The following is a 22,361-nucleotide window of genomic DNA, read 5'->3' as shown; positions in this document are numbered from 1 at the left end:
AGCATGTTACACCTGTAATCCCAGCACTCAGGAGGTGGAAGCAGGAGGTTCAGAAGTTCAAGGTCATCCTCATTACCAAATGAATTTAAGGCCAGCCTGGGCTACAGGAGAACTTGCCTCAGAAAAACAACAAAAGATATGACTAAGAGGGTAGGTTATAATCTGATTTTGTGGTTCAAAGGTGGGGGTCTTTGGGATGTGATTGAGATCAAAATATTAGATCAGCGTAGAGCCTTAATGATTGGCTCCTGAGGTTGGGTTGGGTTTAATTTATTCATTTTGATTTTGTTGTTTGTTTGAGATAGAGAGTCTCACTATGTAGTCTTGGCTGGCTTGGAACTCACTAGATGCCTGGAAGTCCTGTGTAGACCAGGCTGCCTTTGCCTCCTGAGTGCTGGGATTAAAGGTACGTGGTGGTACGTGATGTTGGGGACTGAACCCATCCTGGTTAAGAGCAGCAAGTACTCTTAAATGCTGAGCCATCTCTCCGTGCCCTAGGTTTTTGTGTTTTTGTTTTTCTTGTTTTTGAGACAGGATCTCACTCTAGAAAATACTGGCCTGGAACGCACTATGTAGCCCAGCCTGGCCTCAGATTTACAGTAATTTTTTTCTTGGCCCTGGGATTATGAGCACAAACCATTATGGGCACATTCTCATGGATGTACAAAATGAGAAGACATTTATACAAGTGTACTTTCACTGTCTCTTGCTGTCTGGTGCTCTGTGCCACCTTGACACTCTGTCAACAAGAAGGCCAGCACTGTGAGCCAAAATAAACTCTTTTCCAAAGAAGCCTGTCTGGGTTTTTTAATTATAGAAATATAATACAAAGTGATTTATTCTGTTTAGCCTGTCTTAGTTAGGCTTTTACTGCTCTGACAGACACTATGACCAAGGCAACTCATAAAGGACATTTAATTGGGGTTGGCTTATAGAAGTTTTTTGGTGTTTTTCTCTCTATGGAGCCATGAAAAACAGAGCTCAACAACTCATGTAAGGCGGACCAATACACGTGTGTCATTAGCAAAGAACCCTTCATCATGTGCCCCCTTAGGTACTTGCTTTAGCGAAACATCCTTTCACCCGTGTCTGCTTCAGTGAAACGTTCTTCACACATCTACTTCAGGAAAACACTCCCATCTAGTGTTTGCCCCAGCACCATCCAACACAACTGGCTTTCCAAAGAACCCTTACATTTCCACTTCATGTGTCACTTTGGGGTGGGCTTTGAGACACTCCTAGCTGTCTGGAAGACAGCAGTGTTCTCCTCATACCTTTAGATCAAGATGTAGAGCTTTCAGCTTGTCCCTTATGCCTGCCTGGATATCGCCCTGCTCCTGTAGTACCAGCATAGTGCCAGGGAGGTGTTAGTGAACCCCAAAAAACAGACAGGAGCCAATCAGATATAAATCACAGCAAGGCCTTTATTCACAAGTTTGAGCTTGGGCAGTATCAATGATCTTGGGCTCAGGAGCCCGATCATAGCCAACAAGTATATTCATCTCTTTATGACATTCCCAGGTATCAAGTCTGGCTCATTGAACTATGCCACCCAGTGAGCATCTAACGCCTCCTCGGTTTCCTGTGACCTGTGTGAATGGCAGCAGGGCTGGGAGCCAAGATGGGGTGTAGGAAGCCTGGGGCAGGTTGAGCTTCCTGGATCAAGCCTCTTTCATGGGGGTTTGCTTTTTCTGTGTGTCGATTGATTTGGGGAAGTCATGATGAAATTGAGATGAGAAGTGTACATAGAAAAATGTTAATAGCAACGATAATAAGTGGGTTGATTATTTTTTCCTGGGGCTTACCGGAATTCACCAATTGGAAGTCAGTTACATTCGTTATACTAAGAAAGTATAATTCTCATCAATAGACAGATACATATAGGAAAAGCCAGACTGCTGGGTTCAGCATGGCTGTGTAAGGGGAGGTGTGACATAGGTTCTACCCTTGGAGCATCACCAGGCCATTGAGCCCCACAGTCTCCACACGTGCTGATGACCACTGTTGGCCTAGAACTGATCTCCTGCCTTTTCTATTTTACGTTCTATCTCTCTTTCTGGGGAATATCCTTCCCCCATTACTCAGAGCTAACATGCCATAATCAATGAAACAGATGTGGTTCTCAGGAATTAGGAATGGAGGTGGTCATGAGGCTGTAGAGGTCGAGGAACAGACCTTCCGCTTGGCCTTTAGGGCCATGGGAAAGGATCTAGACGTCATAACCACAGAAGCCAAAAAAGCCTACATGGTCCTTTGGAAAGATGGTTGATTGTCAGATTTGGCCTTGAATTTGAAATTATGAGGGGATACATGTGCCTTCTGGTCCAGTGAGTGCTGCTTTAATTAGCCAGGGTAAACTTGGGGACATAAAGGGTAGAGAGTTATCATGGTCTCAAGGAGAAAAGGCATGGATAGGGGAAAAAGGGAATCTTTAAAATACAGCAAATGATAGATTTATTTTATAAGAGAAAGACTTGTATATGATTTGGAAACAAATTATGTTATTATTATTTTTTGTACACACATTGATTTTATTGTAACAAAGCAACTTGTACACTTCAACATTTAAAATGAGCATCTTTTTCCTTCCAGTGAAAACAAAAAAAAAAAAAAAAAAAAAAAAAAAGGACAAAAGAAAAAAAAAAAGATAAAAGTTACAACAGAGAATGCCAACTCCAAATAAAACCCTCCAGGTTCTGCTGATTCTCCCACTAAGTGGCAAGGCTCAGGTCATCAGGAGAGAATTTTATTGTAAGTGACACCTTACTGCAAGGATGTCTGTTAAACATCACAATTGACCATGCCAAAGGAGAAGCCATGTTGTCAAATGCCCACCTACCCCCCCCCACACCTCAAACCCACCCTTCCTCACTGTCTATACCCCCCCTTTTTCTTTTTATTAAACAAGAGAAAGTAGACAGATCTATGTTGGTAAATGCTGTCTGTATTCACATAGAGACACAGTGTAATCTCTGAGCCCAATATACATAGAAAAGAAAGAAGCTAGAATTCTATGCACTACATCACAGGGGCCTAGCACCCTCCAGCCTCCTGCAGAGCCAAGAGAACTGGAGGGCTTTTCTTTTTTTTCCCAGAGCACGGTGGAGGTGTTGAATCCACAGTTTGAGACAAGAAAGGATAAAAATGAATTTAGAACAGAAACATGGAGATTCTTTTCCTGTTGTATTTTGCTCAAGATATTTTCCCCCAAATTAGTCGAGAACCATGATGTTGAGAGCTCACGACAGGGCGACTGAGCACAGGGGGACAGGGAGGAAAGGACTGCAGCTTGCTCCCGGGGACTGGAGAAATTTAAAAAATAAAAAGAAAATAAAAAAGAAGGTTGGATCCATCAGTCTTCTGTGCTAGTCATCCTCGCCTTCATCCTCCTCTCCTTCCTCCCCTTCATCCTCATCATCATCTTCTTCACCTTCATCCTCCTCTCCTTCCTCCCCTTCATCCTCATCATCATCTTCTTCACCTTCATCCTCCTCTCCTTCCTCCCCTTCATCCTCATCATCATCTTCTTCACCTTCATCCTCATTTCCTTCTTCATGGATATCTTCCAACCCTTCTTCCTCTTCCTCTTCATCGTCATCATCATCATCCTCTGCCCCTCCTTCTTTATCATCCATATCCGGAACCAAATAGTACTGCAAGAGATTTGGCTAAATGTCATCTTTGATGACCTCCCCTAACTTGTCAGCCCCTGCATCAGAGTGGTTGTTGAAGCAGGTGAAGAAGCTCTGGCTCCTCGAGCTGCCTCCTCCTGCCGGCTTTATTCTGCGTTTGACTTGAGCATTCTGTCAAATCCTTTCCACATTTCCATTTGATCTCGGTGGACTTTGAAGTTGGGTCACCACTCTCATTCAGATAAAATTCTTTGGAAAGAACTTTATTTTCAAAGTAAGGATTTTCATCAAAATAAAAATCTATTCTGTAACCTGATTTAATGTCTTCAAATTCTGTCACTTCGACTCTGGTCAAATACGCTTGTGGATGGTTGACAAATATTGTTACCCAAAAATTTGGGATTTTGGCAATCAATTCTGACCTCTTTTGAAAAAACGGTTGGCGGAGTTTATTATATTTTTGTTCTGCTTTCAAATTTTCCTCACTGGCTTGTTCATTAAGTCTGTCTCTTTCATTTTGCACTTCATCAATATGTTCAATTGCTTCTTGCTGTTCTTTTTCTCCCTTCCGCAGGCCTGGAGAGGCCGACTCGTCCTCTAGCTTCGGGGCAGCAGCGGGTCTGGGTTTCTTGGACTGAGGCAGGATCGCAGACTGCGGCTTCGGGGCCTTGGCGTTAGGGATGTGGCCGGGAGACTGAGGCCAGAGCCACGACTTTCACAGCAGGAAGAAAGTCACAGGAACTACAAATAATGTTATAAGGAGAGTATACGAGGCCATGGAATTGCTAAGAGAAGAAACAAAGATTAGAGAATTATAAGATAATGTATATGAGAAATTAGTACTTCATTTTCATACTTACTTGAAGGAGTGGAGTTGACAATGCCTGGAGAGATATTAAAGAGAGCTAAGCTGCTCTTTAAAATTTAAAAATTTGGAAGTAATCATTTTAACCCTAGTATTTTGTCATCTTTCTGTTTTTATATGAAAATAGTTACTAAAGACTTCTGTCTGCTGTACCAGGAAACCACAAGATCTGTGCCCAGCTAGCCATGAAGAACAAGCCGTGTAAAAACTATAAAGAAATGAGCTTTTTCGTAGTGTTTAGTTTTTGTTTTAAGGAAGCAGGGGTTGGAACTAATGATCCGGGACTTACAGAATTCATGTAAACCTAAGGATTCCTAAAATGATTATTAATGATGATCAAAGCCTTGAGGATGTAACTTTAGTAAGTAAAAGACTGGGTTCGGTTCGCTGGTTTCAAGAAGGAAAAAGAATGAAAGGGAAGAAAGGAGGAGGAAGGAGGAGGAGAATCCTTGGGCAAAAAGAGAGCACTTGAACCGGAACTTGCATTCACTACTGACTCTGAGTCATTGTTAGATCAGAGCTGTTCCCATTTCTGCCTTTCTCAGGACCCTCCTCACGCTGAGGCTGGGCCCTGGCATGAGGCTGTATCTACAAGGTAGCATTGTGCCGCTGCTCCAAAACAGAAGTGGTGTTTCAACGTGAAAGGAAAGCGTAGCTGTTGAAGAAGGCATACAACGATCACACACAGGCTGTGGAATCCTGTTGCTATGAAGAACCTATACATTCTGTCTGAAATAGAGAATGATGTTTTGGAAATATTCTGAGGCTCTAAATATGGTAAAAAAAAAAAATGAGTCCTAGAATGACTGTAATAAATAAGGTTTCATATAAGAACATTTGCTAATAACCCCATGGCTAAAAGCCCACCATATAAGATTTAAATGGTTCTGTTACCCTTCTATATGGCTATGAGGAAGGTATGTCCCTTTTATACAATGGGGATGGAGAGGCCTTGCTATGTCCCTTCATGAATAACATCTCATCATCACTGGTATATGGTTAGAACATATACTAAGGAGCCTGTGAAGAGAAGTGAGTAGTGTTAGAGTGAAATCATATTACTAGGCCGGAGGTTGGAAGAGCTGAAAAGGCTCCTGTTTAGTGGTCATTGATTTGGGTTGACTATGTGATATGCTGAGTGTTTGGTGGGTCATTATGTGTTATCAGGCATCAGAGGCTAAGACAGTAAATGTGTAGGTGAGTTCTAGAATGGTAAGCAGTACAAGAATAATGAATGTAATTGTAGCAGTTGGTGGGCTGATGCTTATTAATTAATTAATTAATTAATTAATACATACTAAGTTGGCACCACTGGTTAGGTGTATTAATAGGTGTCCTGCAGGAATGCCAACTAAGACAGGAACTGCTAGTGCTATTGGCTGAATAAATAGGCCAATGGTTCCCATGATAACAAGCAAAGGGATTAATGAGACAGAATTCCTTGGGGGAGGAATCGGGTTAAAGAGCTTTTTAGTTTGTGGTAGAATCCTAAGAAAATCATAGTTCCAGCTCATAATGGGGTGCTATGCCTAGATTATAGAACACTGAATAGAAGGTATGGGTGTGTGAGGAGGGGGTGTGTGAGGGGTGTGTTTGTGAGGGGGTATATGTGTGAGGGGTGTGTGTGTGTGAGGGTGTGTGTGTGAGGGGTGTGTGTGAGCAGGGTGTGTGAGGGGGGCAGCAGGTCTGTTGACAGAATACATACAATAAGGGAGATTATTCTTAGATATCACATTTGTCTTTTTGAGGTATGAATCAATGTTATTTATTTTATGGTAAGTTGAATTAGTCATTGGTGAGATGAGTATAAACAGTTATTAATTAAACATTTCGAGGAAGGAAATAAAAATCCTATTATCGTAAGGGCAATGAAAGAGATCTTTGTTCATTCTAATTCTCAAGGATTTTTAGTTTTTCAACAATTTTCAGGTTTTGGAAAGGGGATATAAAGAAAACTTGTACGGAGAATCTCAATTGGAATAAAGTAATGATGTAATTGTTGAGGATAGGGTGGTAATAAATCATGTGAAAGCATCCAGTGGTGGCATTTTGCTGCAGAGATTATTACTCTCTATCTTTAACCCAAAAGGTTAATGCTCTAAGCTTTGAAGTGAGTTTAGATTATTGAAATAGAGCAATTTTTCAAAATGTTTTAGAGGTTCGATTCAAACACAAGTGGTTTGAAGCTGTGATTAGATCTGTAGATTTCTGAGCAATGTTCATAGAATACACTTAGGAAATTTGATGTTACTGTGGCTTGGTTTAGGCCTCCTGGGATTGTGTCACTTTTAAGTCCTAGTGAGGGAACAGCTCATGAGTGAAGTACATCTTCGGATGAGATGAATATCTTGTATCTTGGTGTGATGGTTTGCAAATGCTTGGCCCAGGGAGTGGCACTATTAGAAGGTGTGGCCTTGTTGGAAGAAGTGTGTCACTCTCAAGGTGGGCTTGGAGACATTCCTCCTAGCTGCCTGAGGATGCTCAGTCTGTTCCTAGCTTCCTTTGGATGAAGTGTAGAATTCTTAGCTCCTCTTGCACCATGCCTGCCTGGATGCTGCCATGTTCCTGCCTTGATGATAATGGACTGAACCTCTGAACCTGTAAGCCAGTCTCAATTAAATGTTGTCATTTATAAGTCTTGCCTTGGTCATGGTGTCTGTTCACAGCAATAAAATCCTAACTAAGACACTTGGTAATACAACTCAATTATCCACTGCTAATAAGCGAAGTCCACTTGGTTGTGTCATTTATTGGGATTATGCATGAATTGAAATATAGTATATTCGTAGTTTGAATACCATTTTGATGTTTTATAGTTTTTACTGTTAGTTCAGGTTTTTTTTTTTATTTTATTTCTTTTATGTATATGAGTACACACCAGAAGACGGCATCAGATCCCATTACAGATGCTTCTGAGCCACCATGTATTTGCTGGGAATTGAACTCAGGATCTCTGGAAGAGCAGCCAGTGCTCTTAACCACAGAGCCATCTCTCCAATCCCAGTTCAGGGTTTTTAATCTCATCTATTATATAAAGGATTCGCAGGGAAGGAAGGGTGGTTAGATTGAGAATTAGAGTTGGTAGAATAGTTCCGATTGTCTCAACTTCTTGGGCGTCATCTGTTGTACCTGTGAGTTCTTCAGTAGTTAGTACAAGCAAGATGATATGAAGTAATAAGGAGCTAATAAGAAACACAATTATTAGTGTATGATCATGGAAATTTATACTATTTTCTGTAATGAATGATGCGGTATCTCATAAACCCAGTTGGAAGGAGGCTGAGTCTGAAGAGCCACCCTGGTCCTTAAAATTCCCGACTTCTGGGACCATGGCTGGCCTCAAGGAGAAGCTTGTTTCACTAGGGTTCTTTGGTAACATCAACTTAAAACACACACACACACACACACACACACACAGACAGACAGATAGACAGACACATACACACACAGAAAGCCTGGTAGAGCTAACCCACGGGGAGCTAGTTCGAGAACAGAACAGTGTTCTCTAGCCAAAGAGCACTAAGAACACACCTCTAATGCTGCTTGTTCCAACAAGAAAGGACAAAATCCAAAGCGAACCATGGCCCATGCCTTTAATGCCAGTACTTGAGAGACAGAGGCAGGTGGATCTCTGTTTGGGGCCAGCCTGGTCTACAAAGTAAGTTCTAGGCTAACCAGTGCTACATGAAAGCAATGGTATTAGGAAGGGTTTGCTATAAGATTTCGATTTCTTTTATAAACTTTGGGAACCGTTGGGAAAAAATTAGGGTTGCTATGGATTACTTGCTTCCAGAACATGGATTTTTCCCCCCTATGATTGGGTAAGTTTCGTCGCTCCATTGTTTATGACAGGCAGAATACTTAATCTCATCATTCCAGAAGACAGAAAGGGGCAGGAGAGATGGCTCAACTGTTATGAGCTTTGGCTGCTCTTCCAGAGGTCCTGAGTTCAATTCCAAGTTACCACATGGTGGCTCACAGCCATCTTTAATGGCATCTGATGCCCTCTTCTGGTGTGTCTGAGTCACATACATAAAATAAATAAATCTTAAAAAAAAAAAAAAGGGAGAAAGGTTTGCAGAGATGACCAGCATGTTTTACTCCGTCTTCCTCTTCCAGAGTTCTCTTTTCTCAGAACCAAACAACGTTTTCTCTCAACTGTTCTGACGTCATCATCCTTATTGTTGTCTAGACAGGACTCCTTCAAGATCGTCAGTCTCTGTTTAAAATAAATAAATAAATAAATAAATAAATAAATAAATAAATAAATAAATAAAAAGCCCTCAAAACTGAGCAGAAGGGCTCACTGTAATCTTTAACTCTAGAAATGAAAATTTCTTTAACAAAAACCTGGTAGCTCCAGCCTGAAATTCCAGCACTAAAATGAAAAACCAGGTGGTTGCAGCTGCAGCACACACCTTTAAGGCCAGCACTCAAGAGGCAGAGGCAGGTGGGTGATCTTCATGCATTTGAGGGCAGCCTGGTCTACAGAGTGAGTTCCAGGACATCCAGGGCTACACAGAGAAACCCTGTTTCGGAAAACCAAAAACCAAAAATTAAACCAGAGAGAGAAAGAAAAAAGACAACAAACAGACCGGGACCTCAGTGTTATTGAGTCAGCCTGGTCTGTTTAAGAATGCCCCCAGAGGGCTGGAGAGATGGCTCAGCGGTTAAGAGCACTGGCTGCTCTTCCAAAGGTCCTGAGTTCAGTTCCCAGGAACCACATGGTGGCTCACAACCATCTGTAATGGGATCAGATGCCCTCTTCTGGTGTGTCTGAAGACAGCTACAGTGTATATAATAATAAATAAATAAATAAATAAATAAATAAATCTATCTTACCAAAAAAAATTTCCCCCAGAAATCTCAGGAAAGTGAGTGTAAGTAGGGGAGGGGAGAGGAGAGAGATTGATTTGGAGATACAGTTCTTCCAGAACCTCTCGTGACATGACGGACTGAGCCTGACCTTATTCAGATGGGAAGTAGCAGTGCATGCCTTTTATTCCAACACTCCAGAGGCAGATTATTATGAGTTTAAGGCCATTGTGATTTACATAGTGAGTTCCAGACCAGCTAGGGGTACATAGATACCCTGTTTCCAAAAAAAATTTTTTTTTGTTGTTGTTTAATCAGCTGTGTGGTAGTGAATATTGCCAATGATAGTTGTCCTGTCATGACATAGAACATTAGAAGTTATTCCTTCTGTCCCAATGCACCCAGCTACCCATCAGTGGAGTATCTAGTGTCTAGTATCACCACTGAACTCCTTTAAACCCTTCTTCTATCTGTTCTTCAATTTCTTGAGGGGCCAAGAGACCATCCTAACCTCCTTATCAGTCATTACTTGGGCAGAGATTTATGGCCCTGAGTCATGGATGAGAGACCTCCCTCACTGTCCCGAGAGCAAGTTTGGGCCAAGGTCAGAGCAAGCTGCACAGGCCTGATTTGTACCCAACCTGCCATTTAGCCATTTGACCACACGGAGGCATAACACACCAGCTTGGAGCTCCTGGAAGAGGTTTCCTTCACCAAGGGCCTGTGAGCTAGCAGGCAGACTCCTTTGTGCGGTGGCCTTAGTGACAGAGGCATTATGAAGTAAGTATCCCACCCCAAAGTTACTGAGCCAGCTACAGCAACCTGTCTTCCCTCCCCACTCCCCCAAACACCATCTACCTGGCATAAGTTTTGCCATGTTGCTACCACTTCTGGGAGCCTGTGCTGTGGTAGGTCCATTCCGGGGCCCTGAATGGGAGCCAGTGAGGAGCTTACTGTCACAGGATCAAAGCTGCAAGGGTCCCCGGTGCTGTGGCAATCTGCTTGTCTTCTGCCTCTTTCTGATCTGGCAGATCCAACAGTATTGGTACCAGCTCTCCAGGATGAGGAAGAGGAATATCACCAAGGTAAAGGGGCCACCTCCTCAGCGTCATGATCATTAGACACTAGCTACATAAACCGTGTTCTCTGTCTTGTGTATCAGAGGTGAACTAAAGAGCATGGACTGCTCTGTATTGGCACTGTCCATGCCTTGAACCCAGGACTCACACTCTAGACACATCTCTTTCTCACTCAGCCCACTTGAAAGTCTTAGAAACCCTACTTGCAAGCCATATCTCATATCTGATGGGAACTTGACTACACCACCTGAGCAGATCCTTTTAAAAAGTATAAGACAGGGGCTGCAGAGATGGCTCAGAGGTTAAGAGCACTGGCTGCTCTTCCAGAGGTTCTGAGTTCAAGTCCCAGCAACCACATGGTGGCTCACAACCATCTGTCATGGGATCCAATGCACTCTATTGCTGTGTCTAAAGACAGCAACAGTGTAGTCACATATATAAAATAAATAAATCTTTATCAAAAGTATAAGGTGCACACACACATTACAAGTGTATAAATCAGTGAACTTATACAAGCCAAGCACACCTGTGTGTAGCACCCAGAATAAGAAACACCATCAGGGGCTAGCAAGATAGCTAGCTCAGTGACTAAGGCTGTTTGCTGCCAAGCCTGACTTTCATTTCCCAAACCCACATAGTAGAAAGAAAAATTCCCACAATTTGTCTTCTGACCTCCACACCCATGCCGTAATATGTACACACAAGCTTGTGGAGAAGTACACACACACACACACACACACACACACACACACACACACACACACATTATGTATAGAGAAAGAAGCATGAGAATGGTTCAAGCTTGTAATCCAGGAAGCAGAGGCAGGGAGATTGCCCCAAATTTAAGCCATCATGGTCTACATATCTAGTTCCCAGCCAGCCAGGACTAGATAATGCTGTCTCAAAAGATATAAGAGGAAAGTTTAAAAACCAACTAGCAGATCGTCAAGTTAGAAGTGTTGCTTAATAGTAGAAGCTTGTTTAATATGTATGAGGCCTTGGCTTTAAACACCAGCCATGAAAAGTGGACATGAGGCTGAGTGTGGGGGACACCCCTTTAGTTCCAACAGGAGGCAGAGGCAGGCAGATCTCTGAGTTTAAGGACAGCTTAGTCTATATAAGAATTCTAAGAAAGCCAGGGTTGTATAGAGAGATGCTGTTTAAAAAGGAAAAAGAAACCTGGCTATGGGGACTTATGCCTGTGATCCCAGCACCTGGGATTCAGAGCTCTGCTCAGGAGAAGCACCAGAATGAGGCACTGTCTCATGCCTTGCCCGACAGGGCCACACCAACCAACCAACCCACCCATCCACCCATCCACCCATCCACCCACCCACCAACCAACCAAAACCAAAAGAACCACTCCTCAAAAACACAGACCAAAACCCAAGTACTAGGTGACTCTGGGTTCAAATTCCAGCCATGAAAAAAAAAAATTCCCCAAAGCCCCAAGATGTTCACTCATGGCTGCTGGTTTCAGAGATACACGGGGACCTATGTGAAGTCAGTAGACCTTCGTGAAATCACCTGGCAAGCATTCTACACTGAGCTTAAGTCAAAGTGTGCTTGTAAGCACAGATTTGCTCTGGTACATAAAACTATGTAGTGGCTTCTGGGAGTCCACTCCCTACCAAAACTCCTGCCTCAGTTCCAAGGCCTGGTAGGATCTAACCTGTATTTCTCTCAGACCCAGTCTTCCACTGTCTTGTTGCTGGCTCCATTTTGATCCTTCCTGTCCCCCCTCCCTGTTTTTTAAGGGTGGGAGGAGAGCCCAGGGCTTCTTCACAAGCTACTTGTCATGCTACTCACTGACCGGCACCAGGCTCTCACCTGGGCTTCCTTGCTGTTCCGTGGACACAGTCTCGGTTGTGCTGTTCTTAGGTTCTTCATACTCGACGTCTCCTCAGCCTATTCTCCTGTCACCTGGCCTGGGCCTCACTTCAGTCAGATTTCCGGACACGTCATCTCCTCTTACTCTCGCCCCTTCTGTCTAGTGGAGTTAACTCCAGCTCTTCATTTGCACTTATTTCTGTTCAAATGCTTTTTGGGGTACTTACAAGGATTTTTGTTTTATTTAAGATAGGATTTCATATAGCCTAGACCAACTTCTAACTTGCTATGTAACCAAAAATGACCTTGAATTTCTTTCTGTCTCTTTTAAGATTTATTTATTTATTTTATGTATATGAGTGCACTGTAGCTGTCTTCAGACACATCAGAAGAGGACTTCGGATCTCATTACAGATGATTGTGAGCCACCATGTGGTTGCTGGGAATTGAACTCAGGACCTCTGGAAGAGCAGTCAGTGCTCTTAACCACTGAGCCATCTCTCCAGCCCGAATTTCTGATTCTTCTTTGTCTACTGAGTGCAGAGGTCATTGGAGTGGATTGTTTCCATGCTAGACAAACACTCTATGAACTAAGCTACATCCTTAGCCCGATTGACATACACTGGGTTATTATCTTCTCTATGTGTACAGCATAGCTCCCAGCAGGAACTTTGTCTTGTTCACATTGGTACCCAGCACACAGAACAGTTCCTGGCTCAGCAACTCCCCAGGATTTCCGAAGGGAATTAATGAATGTTTGCCTGGAGGGTGGGCATGATCCCATTTTTTAGCATTGGCACTTCCACTTGTGCTAAGGGAGGGTGGGACATTTGGTCATATCTGTGGGGAATGTAGGGGATAAACTGTCCTCTGCTTTTCTCATAGACCTCTGCTTACTTCACAGGTGCTACCACAGAGACGGACAATGTTTGCCACCCGGAACACTTTCTCTGGGACGATTCCCCAATTCTTTACTCATGGAAAACCCAGGGGCTTGGACGTTCACACCCAACAGTGGATACAGAAGCAGAGATGGGGATACCAGAGGAGTGTCAGACAACAGTGGGGCACCCAGTACCTGCTGTCTCCACGGAACCCATGTCAAGACCTGCCTTGGGCTGTCCACACCTCCACTGAGCCCATCTTTTGGACCTCTTCCTTTTCAAGCACTTGTCTTCTTCCTCAGGACAATTCATGGGAAGCATGGCAGTTACCCTGGTACCCCACCCAGGCCCACCCTTCCCTGGCTATATGCCAAAGAATGGAGCAGCTGTTGGCTCCTTCTCAGAAGCTGCTGCCAGGAGAGCCCGATAGCCTGAGGTATACCTCCACAGCTTTAGCTGCCTCTCTTCCAAACTTCCCTCCAGCTCAGAGTCCAAACTTCTGCCTCAGAGAGTTTCGGTCTGATCCTCTGAACCAACGATTGGAAACGCCCATGAAGGAGTGCTTGGGGAGCCCACAAGGTCCCTTTGTCCCTTGGGGTAACACAGAGCCAGTAGGAAGGGAATATAGTGAAATTACTCTGCAGTATCTAAACAAGAGAGAGAGCAGAAGGGAGGATGCTCAGGAAATGGGAACATCTGGAGTCTCCCACCTGACAGACTCCGGAGTGGAGGAGAATGAAGAGGTTAAAGGCCTGGGGCACAGAAACCAGAGGCAAGAAAGAAGTGAAGTCGACAACGGAGAGATCTCAGTACCGGGGTGGGGGAGGCAAGACCAGGTGAGGACTGCAGATAGAGAACAAACCGAGAAACTGCGGAGGAAAACCCAGAGGGAGCCTGGAGAGGAGAAACTTTCTTCCAGGGTTCATATGGGAGAGAACCGAGACCAGTTCAGACGAACAGTGGATACAACAACTCAGACACCAGAATGGGGCGACCAGGAGACTCCAGCACCGGGGAAGAAGAAGGAGGAAGAAGGCAGAGGGAAGGGAGAGGTCAACGCCCAAGGATTGGAAACCCAAGGTTGGACTGAAAGTAGGGCTGCCGAGAATTCCCAAATGCTAACGTGGAGGACACCAGACCAGCTTGGAGGCAATCCTGGGACAGAAACTGAGGCAGAGAAAGGAAGGAACAAGGACCAGATGGGAAGTGAGGATGGTGTGAAAATTCAGACACCCGGAAGGGAGAATCTGGGGGAATTCAAACAACAGGACAATGAGGAGACCCAGGCCCTGGGCTGGGAGAAGCAGGGGTTCGTTAGAACCGAGGATGAGGTCCAGACTCCAGCTGGGGAGCGTGGAGAGCAGAGCAAGAGTGAGAAGGATAGGAAGACTCAAGCATCTAAGGGAGAGAACCAGAGTCTGTCAAGACAGGAAGTTGAATTGGGGATGAGGAAGCTCAGGGAGGTAAGAGAAGAGGACTGGGTAGTGATCCAGGCGCCATGGTGGGGCAGCCAGAGGCTCGTGCTGATGGCAGCAGACAGAGGACTCGTGACACTATGCTGGGGACACCAGAGTCAGGTCGGAGGGGAACGCACGGTAGACATCCCGTCACTGAAAAGTGACCGAAGAGAAGGTGGAGACGCTGATACAGCAAATGAAGTGGTACCCAAGGCCAAGGAGCAGGCCCAAGCCAGTGAAACTGAGATGGAGACTTACACAGTACGGAGCAAGGATGAGGAAAGTACTGAAGAGGAACCCGGAACGGATGCTCTGGCACAAGGGAAGAGAGGCCTGAGAGGGGCTAACGGCACGGATGAAGCACAGACCCAGAAACCTGGGAAAGAAAATCAGGGTCAGTTAGGAAACGAATTCCATCAAGTGACTCATGCACCGAAATGGAAGAATCAGAAACAAGTTAGAGGCAACAATCGTATAAATAACCAGACACCTGAGGCAGACAACTGGGGGGAGCGAACAAGTAAGAAAGGTGATACGACCCATCCATCAGGGTGCAGGGCAGCTGAGGAGGTCGAGGGTGAGGGTGGCACAGAAGTTTTAATACAAGGGATGGGAATCGTGAGAGGAGCCGGAGGGGAGGGAGGCACAGAGACCAAGGCAGCCGTGGAAGAAAGCCAGAGCAGGTTAGGGGATCTGAGCACAAACACCCATTCATCAGAGTTAAAGCACCAGAAAGAGGTAGGCAGGGAGGGTGGAGCAGAAGCTCAGGCCCCAGAGAAGAGAAACCGGAGAGAACTTGGAGATGATGATGTAAAGACCCAGAGACCCGAGAGCCAGGACCAAGGACAGCTGGCTGAAGCTGGAGGGGGCTGTTCTGAAAGAAACGGGATCTGGGAACAGGCTAAAGGAGAGAACGCTTCAGAAAATGGGGCACTGGAGAAGAAAAACTGGAGAGAGACTGGAAGAGAGGATTGTAGAAAGAGGCAGAGACCCAGGAGAAAGGATCAGAGGCAGTTAGGTGAAGTTGACGGGAAGACCTACAGGGTGGAGCGGAAGAACCAGGAGAATTTTAGAGACGGGAATGATGAAGAAATTCAAAGACAAGGGAAGAGAAACCAGAGGAGTTTCGCAGAAGATGATGGCTCAGAGACCCAAGCCTCTGTGGGAGAGGACCAGAGACAGTCTGTGTGTGAAAATGCTGAAAAGAGTCGGACTCGGGGGCAAAGAATCCACAGCAAGGGTAGAGGCGCTGCCACAGAAATCCAGGATGTCAGTGTCCAGCGCAAATGCAGAGTTGAGGATTCTAAAGTGTCTCATCCATCCAGGAGAGAAGACAAGGGCTGGGTCAGCAGGAAGGATGCTGTCAGGCCCAGTCCCCCAAACGGCTCTTCTGAGAGAGTCGGGCCCACGAGCCAGAAGTGCAGCTCGGCTCGGCCATCTTCTCACACTTCCGGATGTGGAACTCCCAGACACAAGCAACCAATGGCTGGAAATGGTGTAGACCCTGCTCCTTGTTCTGAAGAACATCTAAGTAGCCAGGACACGGCTCCTGCTCGGAAGCACAGACATGAGGTCAGTGAACCTGGATCTCAAAGAAGACAAGAAAAGGACAAAAGGATGCATCCAGGAAAGGCTTCCAGCACCCGTCAGCACCGCTATCTACAATCTCAGGCACCCTCTGTCTTTCCCTCTCTCCTATGTCCCCAAGTCTCCCAAACTGCCCCAGCTCTAGCACATGTACCAGTTGCTCTCACCACCCTTCACAAAGGGCCAGCCCTCAAGAAGAGCAAACATCTGCTCCTGGAATCCCTCATGAAGAGGAGGATTGCACATCTGAGGTGGGGCCTCCCTCGACGAATCCTGGAGTCTTACTTGCTTTTTCACTTCTTAGAATCTTGCTCACTGCCACGGGCTGGAATGAGGCTGCCTGGATTAAGCACAGACCAGGAACGCCAAAGGCTGCAGGAACGACAGTATGAGTCCCAGGCATCCCTGTTAAGCCTTGGGTCTCCAGCCAGGTCTCCAAGCCGTCCAGTTCTTGAAGAAAAGGGCTCTAAACTTTGTACCCAAGTCCAGGCTCTAGAGAAGCGTAGACCAACCGAATCAGAGCCAATGGGCCGCCCCATTCCGCCTAAGAAACCTAGGAGAATAAGACCACCAGGCGGCGCAAGAGAACCACAGATCCAGGAAGAGACCCCTAAGGCCAAGATCCCGGCTCCCCGGAATCCCAGGCCAGCAGTGGAGTCTAGGAGCTGCTGTGACCCGGGAACAGTCCCAGAGGTTTCCATTGAGAAAAGCAGAAGCGGAAAAATGGTTAGACCTGGAGTCTCCCAAGTGGAAGAGAAGACTTCCAGCAGAGCGGAGGCCTCATGCTGTCCTGAAGGCTACAGCCACCAGAGAAAGGAATGCCTGCCAAGGGAAGCCTCTGAGCTCCTCACTATCAAGTGCCAACAGCCCACATGTGGAAGACGTGGAAACGAGGGACCTGCAGAGGACGGAAACCGAGCCTGTTCTGCACATACCTCCAGCTCCAGAGGGAGCGTCCACTCTGCTGCCGACAGGTTGGGCATGAGCATCTGGAACAAGATGCCATGGTCAACACAGCTGGCTAAGCCTCAGCACTCAGCCCCCTCTCTCACCCGGAGGCGTCCTACTCCACCCTGCAAAGTGGGGGCTCCACATACAGAGGAGGGTAGCAGCAGATGCCCCCCTGCTTCGGAGAAGGACCTTGAACCACCAAGGAGTTCTCATACAGGAGTAGCTCCCCCTAAGATAGAGAGCTACGAGGAACATGAGGCACCAGGGAACTCAAAGGGGGCACCACAAAACCCAACCGTCTCACAAAAGTTTGGCTTTATGAGGCACTTGAGATATTTTCTCAGACAGTATGGCCTTAAGTAGGCCACAGGCTCAAAGTCCTTAGGACATGTCGGAGAAGGCCTGAGAGTGGCCTGCTTAGTCTCAGAGCCTCTAATAAAATCGGTTATTTGGATCCTTCAGGACTGCAGATTCTTTTGGTAAGTTGTCTGACTGTTCTCTTTTGGGATCTGGGGTTCTCTGTGTAGACACCACTTCTACACTGTAGTTGTGAAGGTTAGCAGGATGTAGGGCAACCCAGTGCCATCTTCTCCCAACCTTTACCTTCTCAGCCCCTTCCCCCAGGCTCCCAGCTCCTCGTGATAGATTATACTGTTTTTTTTTGTTTGTTTGTTTGTTTTTTGTTTTGTTTTTTGCCTTTGACTTGCCTCATTCTCAACTGATCCGGATTGAACCAGGATACTCAGCCCCAGTTGTTTGGAGGGTGGGGTAGTGGTCTTCATGACACAGTTTACTGCTGTGAGCAGACTCCATGACCAATGCAAGCTTTATGAAGGATAATACTGGGGCTGGCTCACAGGTTCAGAAGCTCAGTCCATTATCGTCAAGGCAGGAGCATGGCAGTGTCCAGGCAGGCCTGGTGCAGGAGGAGCTGAGAGTCTACATCTTAGTCTGAAGGCTGCTAACAGAATACTGGCTTCCAGGCAGCTAGGATGAGGATCTTAAAGCTCACACCCACAGAGACACACCTACTCCAGCAGGGCCACACCTTCTAATAGTGCCACTCCCTGGGCCAAGCATATACAAACCATAATACACAGTGTTATCCTGACTCATTACTACAAAGAAGTGAGGTTTATAAAGGCTGAGAAACCACAGAGCAGGAAGAGGCATAAAGACTATAAGACCAGAAGTTAAGGAGGACCAGAGGGAAAAGTGTCTTCTGGACCCGACAGGATATTACACTGACACACTCACAGCAGCTGTGGTTGCCTGTACAAGACCTGTGCAAGATCAAGCCAGTCTACATTCTAGCATGGAGTGAGAGGGCATTCATGGACTCCTCCACTCCTGAGGGCTATGGGTACTTGATGGCTTCTGTGGGAGGGAAGAGTCAGTCTTCTTTGAGGTGTAGCTCCTGACAGGTCAGGTACTCTCTAGTGGATGGCCCTATACCGAGGGGTATATGGGTAGTATCAACTGGAATCAAGGAGAAACTTTTGGTGAAGGCCTTCTCTCTCCCAGATCTCTCTTTCTCTCTCTTCTCCCCCTCCTCTCCAAACTGAGATCCACCCTGGACCCGGGCTCGTGCCTTGTGTAACCCCGCCTCCTTGAGTGTGATTTAACACGATTAACTTCCAACAACTGGGACACAGCGGAAATGATAGGACAGTCCTGTCTCAGTCTTGGGAGAATCAAAAATTTAAAGTCATCCTCATATCACATATCATGTTTGAGACCAGCCAGAACTACCTCAGAACCTAACTCAAAATAAACAGATGGGAGATGGCTCAGTGGTTAAGAGCATTTGTTCTTGGATTTAGTTCCCAGCACCCAAATGGTGACTCATAGGCCTCCCCAACTCTAGCTCCAGGGAACTCTGACTCCCTCTTTTGACCTCTGCAGACACCAGGCACTCACATGGTGTACAATCATACACACAGTTTAACGCTCATACCAAAAAAAAAAATTTAGTCAAAGAACGGAGAGCAAATAATAGCAAATTTTATTTTCTTTCCTTCATCAAATCTGACAGCTACTTTATAAAGGCTTTGAGCACAGATTCCTGACGAGGCAGGTCTATGCACAGTCTTTTTGGGTTTAGTTGCACACAATCTACAGTCCTGGTCTACAACACCCGCCCGTGCAGTGGTTGCTCGCTCGCTGCAGCGTCGGGGCGCAAGAGACACGAGCTCCACCACGTGAGCTCTGCTCGGCGCGCCCTTCCAACTGCGCTTGCGCAGAAGCGGCGCGCGGGAAAACTTGCGCTGCAGAGCGGGAGCCAGGAGGTGACTGTGCGACAGATGACGGCTGCTGACCATCCCTCGTTTGGGAGAGATGAAGAAGCCGTGCTGCTTCTGGAGAGGACCCATCACCGGCACGATCCGCGCTGGCTGCTGCCGGTGTCACCTCACGTCTGCCTGGCCTGCGCATTGGAGCTGCTGCCCGAGCCAGGCGTGTCGGTGCGACCTAAACCCTCCCTCCCCTTCAAGGAAGTGGTGCAGCCATTTCCCTCACTCTCCTCAGCAAGCCAGCTTCTCCGAACCAGGCACACCTTTCCTGAAACGCAACCCAAACCCGACCCGCTTCCCCAAGGCTCCTGGCTGCAGCGGCCATTGCTGCCCCCCCCCCCCCAATCTCTCCTGTGGTCCTCCGCCCTACCCTCTTTGCCTTACCCTCCAGCAGGCTCTGCCTATCGCCTGCTGAGTCTCTGGTGAGCCTGTCCCTAGATGCACTGAGTAGAGAGGAGCCCCAGGTCACCTCCAGGGCTCAGGGCCGCACCCTCCCCTCTCTGTCCCTGCTCCTCACCAGCCTGTCCTCCATCTCTGGGAATGAACCCCAGCTCAGCTGCCCTAGTGGGAAAAAAATGGGGGAGAAGCTTTTTTTGATCTTTGTGATATCAGGAGTGCTGGGCAGAGGTTTCCGAAGCGGGGTGCATGGGAAGTCATTTTTGATGGACAGAACTCTACATTTGCCTTAGCAGAGTTGCTTGTTTGGAGATCTCACTAGACACCCCAGAGATCTTGGCCTTACAGAGATCCACCTGCCTCTGCCTCCTAAATGCTCGGATTAGAGGCTTACAATTACCATGCCCTTTTCTTTTTTTAAAATCTAAGTTTGTCTTGAACATTTTTGCAGGAACTGACCAGCGTGAGGGTCTATGCTTACACTGAATGGAAGGATGTGTTTTCTCTGCCTAAGGCTGTGAGGCTCATGAAGGGTTCCCAATATCATTTCCCCAGAGGGTTGAAGTGGAAGGAGCAATGACCTTGGTCGATGCCTGTTTAGACCTTGGATTTGAGACTTTAGGACAATCTCTGAGCCTCTGTTTTTATCATCCATAAAATGGGGATAATACCCGGTTCTGATCACTTTACCAGTTTCTTGGGCTGAAATCTGTTGGTGGCACATGTTTGGGAGAGAGAGGAAATATGATTAATTCAAAGCCGGCCTCAGCTACATAGTGAGTTTGAGGCCAGCCTGGACTACATGAGACACCAAAAAAAAAAAAAAAAAAAAAAAAAAAAAATCCTTCCTCCAAACGTATTGGTGAAGAAGAGTGATTTGTAAATAAAGTGCTCTGCAAATGTCAGATAGAAACTCTAGTTTCTGCATACATCTGTACACATGTATGAATTTCCTAGTGTAAATGGTGTCCATCCCCCCACCCCCCAGGAAGGATGGCTCCCTCACGGCTTAAGTGACTGCTGACATCCTCTTGTGGCTAATTTTAGGAATCACATTTGCTTGGGTTTAGACCGACCCTGCCTTGGTTACTATTGAAATATTTCTCTTTATCCACCTGAAGCTGGTGCGCAAGAAGCATGTGGTGTTCTGCTTCCAAGACGCCCTGGTGAGGCATACCTCCTTGGTCACTCAGCTGATCGCTCAGGACCAGAGGGTCTGCATCCATTTCGTCCGAGTGCTTTTTGGTGAGATTCGGGGGGGGGGGGGGAGACTGGCGTGAATTGTGCATGCAAAGCGTAGGTTTTAACCTGGGAGGACTTGGAAAGGTGACTTACACGTCTTCTATCACCGAGGTAGTTCACTGGCAAGCTGTTTTGTTGTGATCATAGCAATACAGACCCCTCCCCCTTTCTAAGCCGCACGAATCATTTTGTGATAACGGTACTTAGCAGATCTAAGAGGCTAGTGGAAGCAGAAAGAGAAATATGGAAAGTGGGTGATTCCTCTTGTACAGTGGAGACCCACCCGGCTCAGGAAGAGAGGCCTGGAATGGAGTTGGCTTACCTGGGTTATAATACTGCTAAGTCATTTTCCTTCTCCTTCCTTAGTTTCTTCACGTAGAGAGTGAGGTGGTTCCTTCTGTTACAGCGTACTGGGGACCTCATCCTTGTAGGGAAGATGGATAACAAGCATTGAGTGCTTCCCTGGGTTGAGGCTTTCCAGGCTTATCAACTGCTGACCATTGGGAGAAACGAAGACTGCTGGAATGTATTTATTCTTCTTAACCTTAGATGTGCCACAGACTCCAGAGCACAGTCTGTTTGCTGTGAACTCGGACTCTCATCGTTTTAAAAGTCAGATCGGACATTGAGAACTCTAGGTGTTGTTGAGAGTAGACTGTTTAAAAACTGCTGGTTTTACAATGGTATTTGCCTTTGTAAAGTTGTGTGTGTGTTGAAACTGCACTGTTAATTACCCCTTTCTTGCCTCCCTCTGCTCCAAGGACTGCTAAGCTGTGTGGAAGATGGGAGTGTGGCAGACCTCTGTATTGAAGGTAAGGTGTTTCCTACTGAAGCTGTGTGTACCTACCATTCAAACCGGGGACAATTAGCCCGAATTCAGTAGTGGTGTGTGCCATGAATCCCAGCATTCTGTGGCAGAGGCAGGAGGATGTCTGTGGGTTTGAGGCCAGCCTGGTCTACATTGAGTTCCAGGACAGCCAGGAATACATAGAGACCCTGTCTTTAAAAAAAAAAAGAAAGAAAGATGGCTAGAGAGATGGCTCAGTGGTTAAGAGCACTGACTGCTCTTCCAGAGGCCTTGAGTTCAAATCCCAGCAACCACATGATAGCTCAGAACCATCTGTAATGGGATCTGATGCCCTCTTCTGGTGTGTCTGAAGACAGCCACAGTGTGCTCATACACATAAATAATAAACAAATCTTTAGAAAGAAAGAAGCAAGCAAGGCATGGTCAACAAACACTTTTTGTTTCCGAGCCACGTGTGGTGGTGCACCCCTATGATCTTAGCATTTGGGAGGAGGAGGCTGAAGTATCAGCGATTCAAGGCCATC

The 22,361-nt window shown here is 46.3% G+C and overlaps 2 protein-coding genes and 1 pseudogene across 3 annotated transcripts in view; 2 read left to right on the top strand and 1 right to left on the bottom strand.

The window, feature by feature from the left end:
* Positions 1-3,365: 3,365 nt before the first annotated feature.
* On the bottom strand, positions 3,366-5,099 carry LOC308438379 (protein SET-like; annotated as a pseudogene). The gene is made up of 2 exons: positions 5,055-5,099; positions 3,366-4,326 (listed from the first exon to the last, which is right to left on the bottom strand). The product of its transcript is annotated as a protein SET-like (transcript).
* Positions 5,100-10,187: 5,088 nt separating this feature from the next.
* On the top strand, positions 10,188-17,463 carry LOC308438051 (uncharacterized protein; the record flags this gene model as incomplete). Its single annotated transcript, XM_080939362.1, has 2 exons — positions 10,188-10,397; positions 13,126-17,463. 2 exons carry the CDS (start codon positions 10,188-10,190, stop codon positions 17,461-17,463), a joined length of 4,548 nt encoding a protein of 1,515 aa, XP_080795488.1.
* Positions 17,464-19,403: 1,940 nt separating this feature from the next.
* MEI1 (meiotic double-stranded break formation protein 1) overlaps positions 19,404-22,361 on the top strand; it is a gene marked incomplete at both ends in the record, with an annotated part of 47,451 nt that continues 44,493 nt past the window's right edge. The window contains 3 exons of the mRNA XM_080939735.1: positions 19,404-19,562; positions 20,909-21,032; positions 21,791-21,841. Coding sequence (XP_080795861.1) covers positions 19,404-19,562; positions 20,909-21,032; positions 21,791-21,841 — 334 coding nt within the window. The remainder of the gene's footprint in view (positions 19,563-20,908; positions 21,033-21,790; positions 21,842-22,361) is intronic.

The sequence above is a fragment of the Micromys minutus genome (genome assembly GCF_963924665.1).
Source record: "Micromys minutus genome assembly, chromosome: 27".
NCBI classification, from domain to species: domain Eukaryota; kingdom Metazoa; phylum Chordata; class Mammalia; order Rodentia; family Muridae; genus Micromys; species Micromys minutus.
Note: the sequence above shows the minus strand (reverse complement) of the source record. Positions and strands in the feature narration are given on the sequence as shown.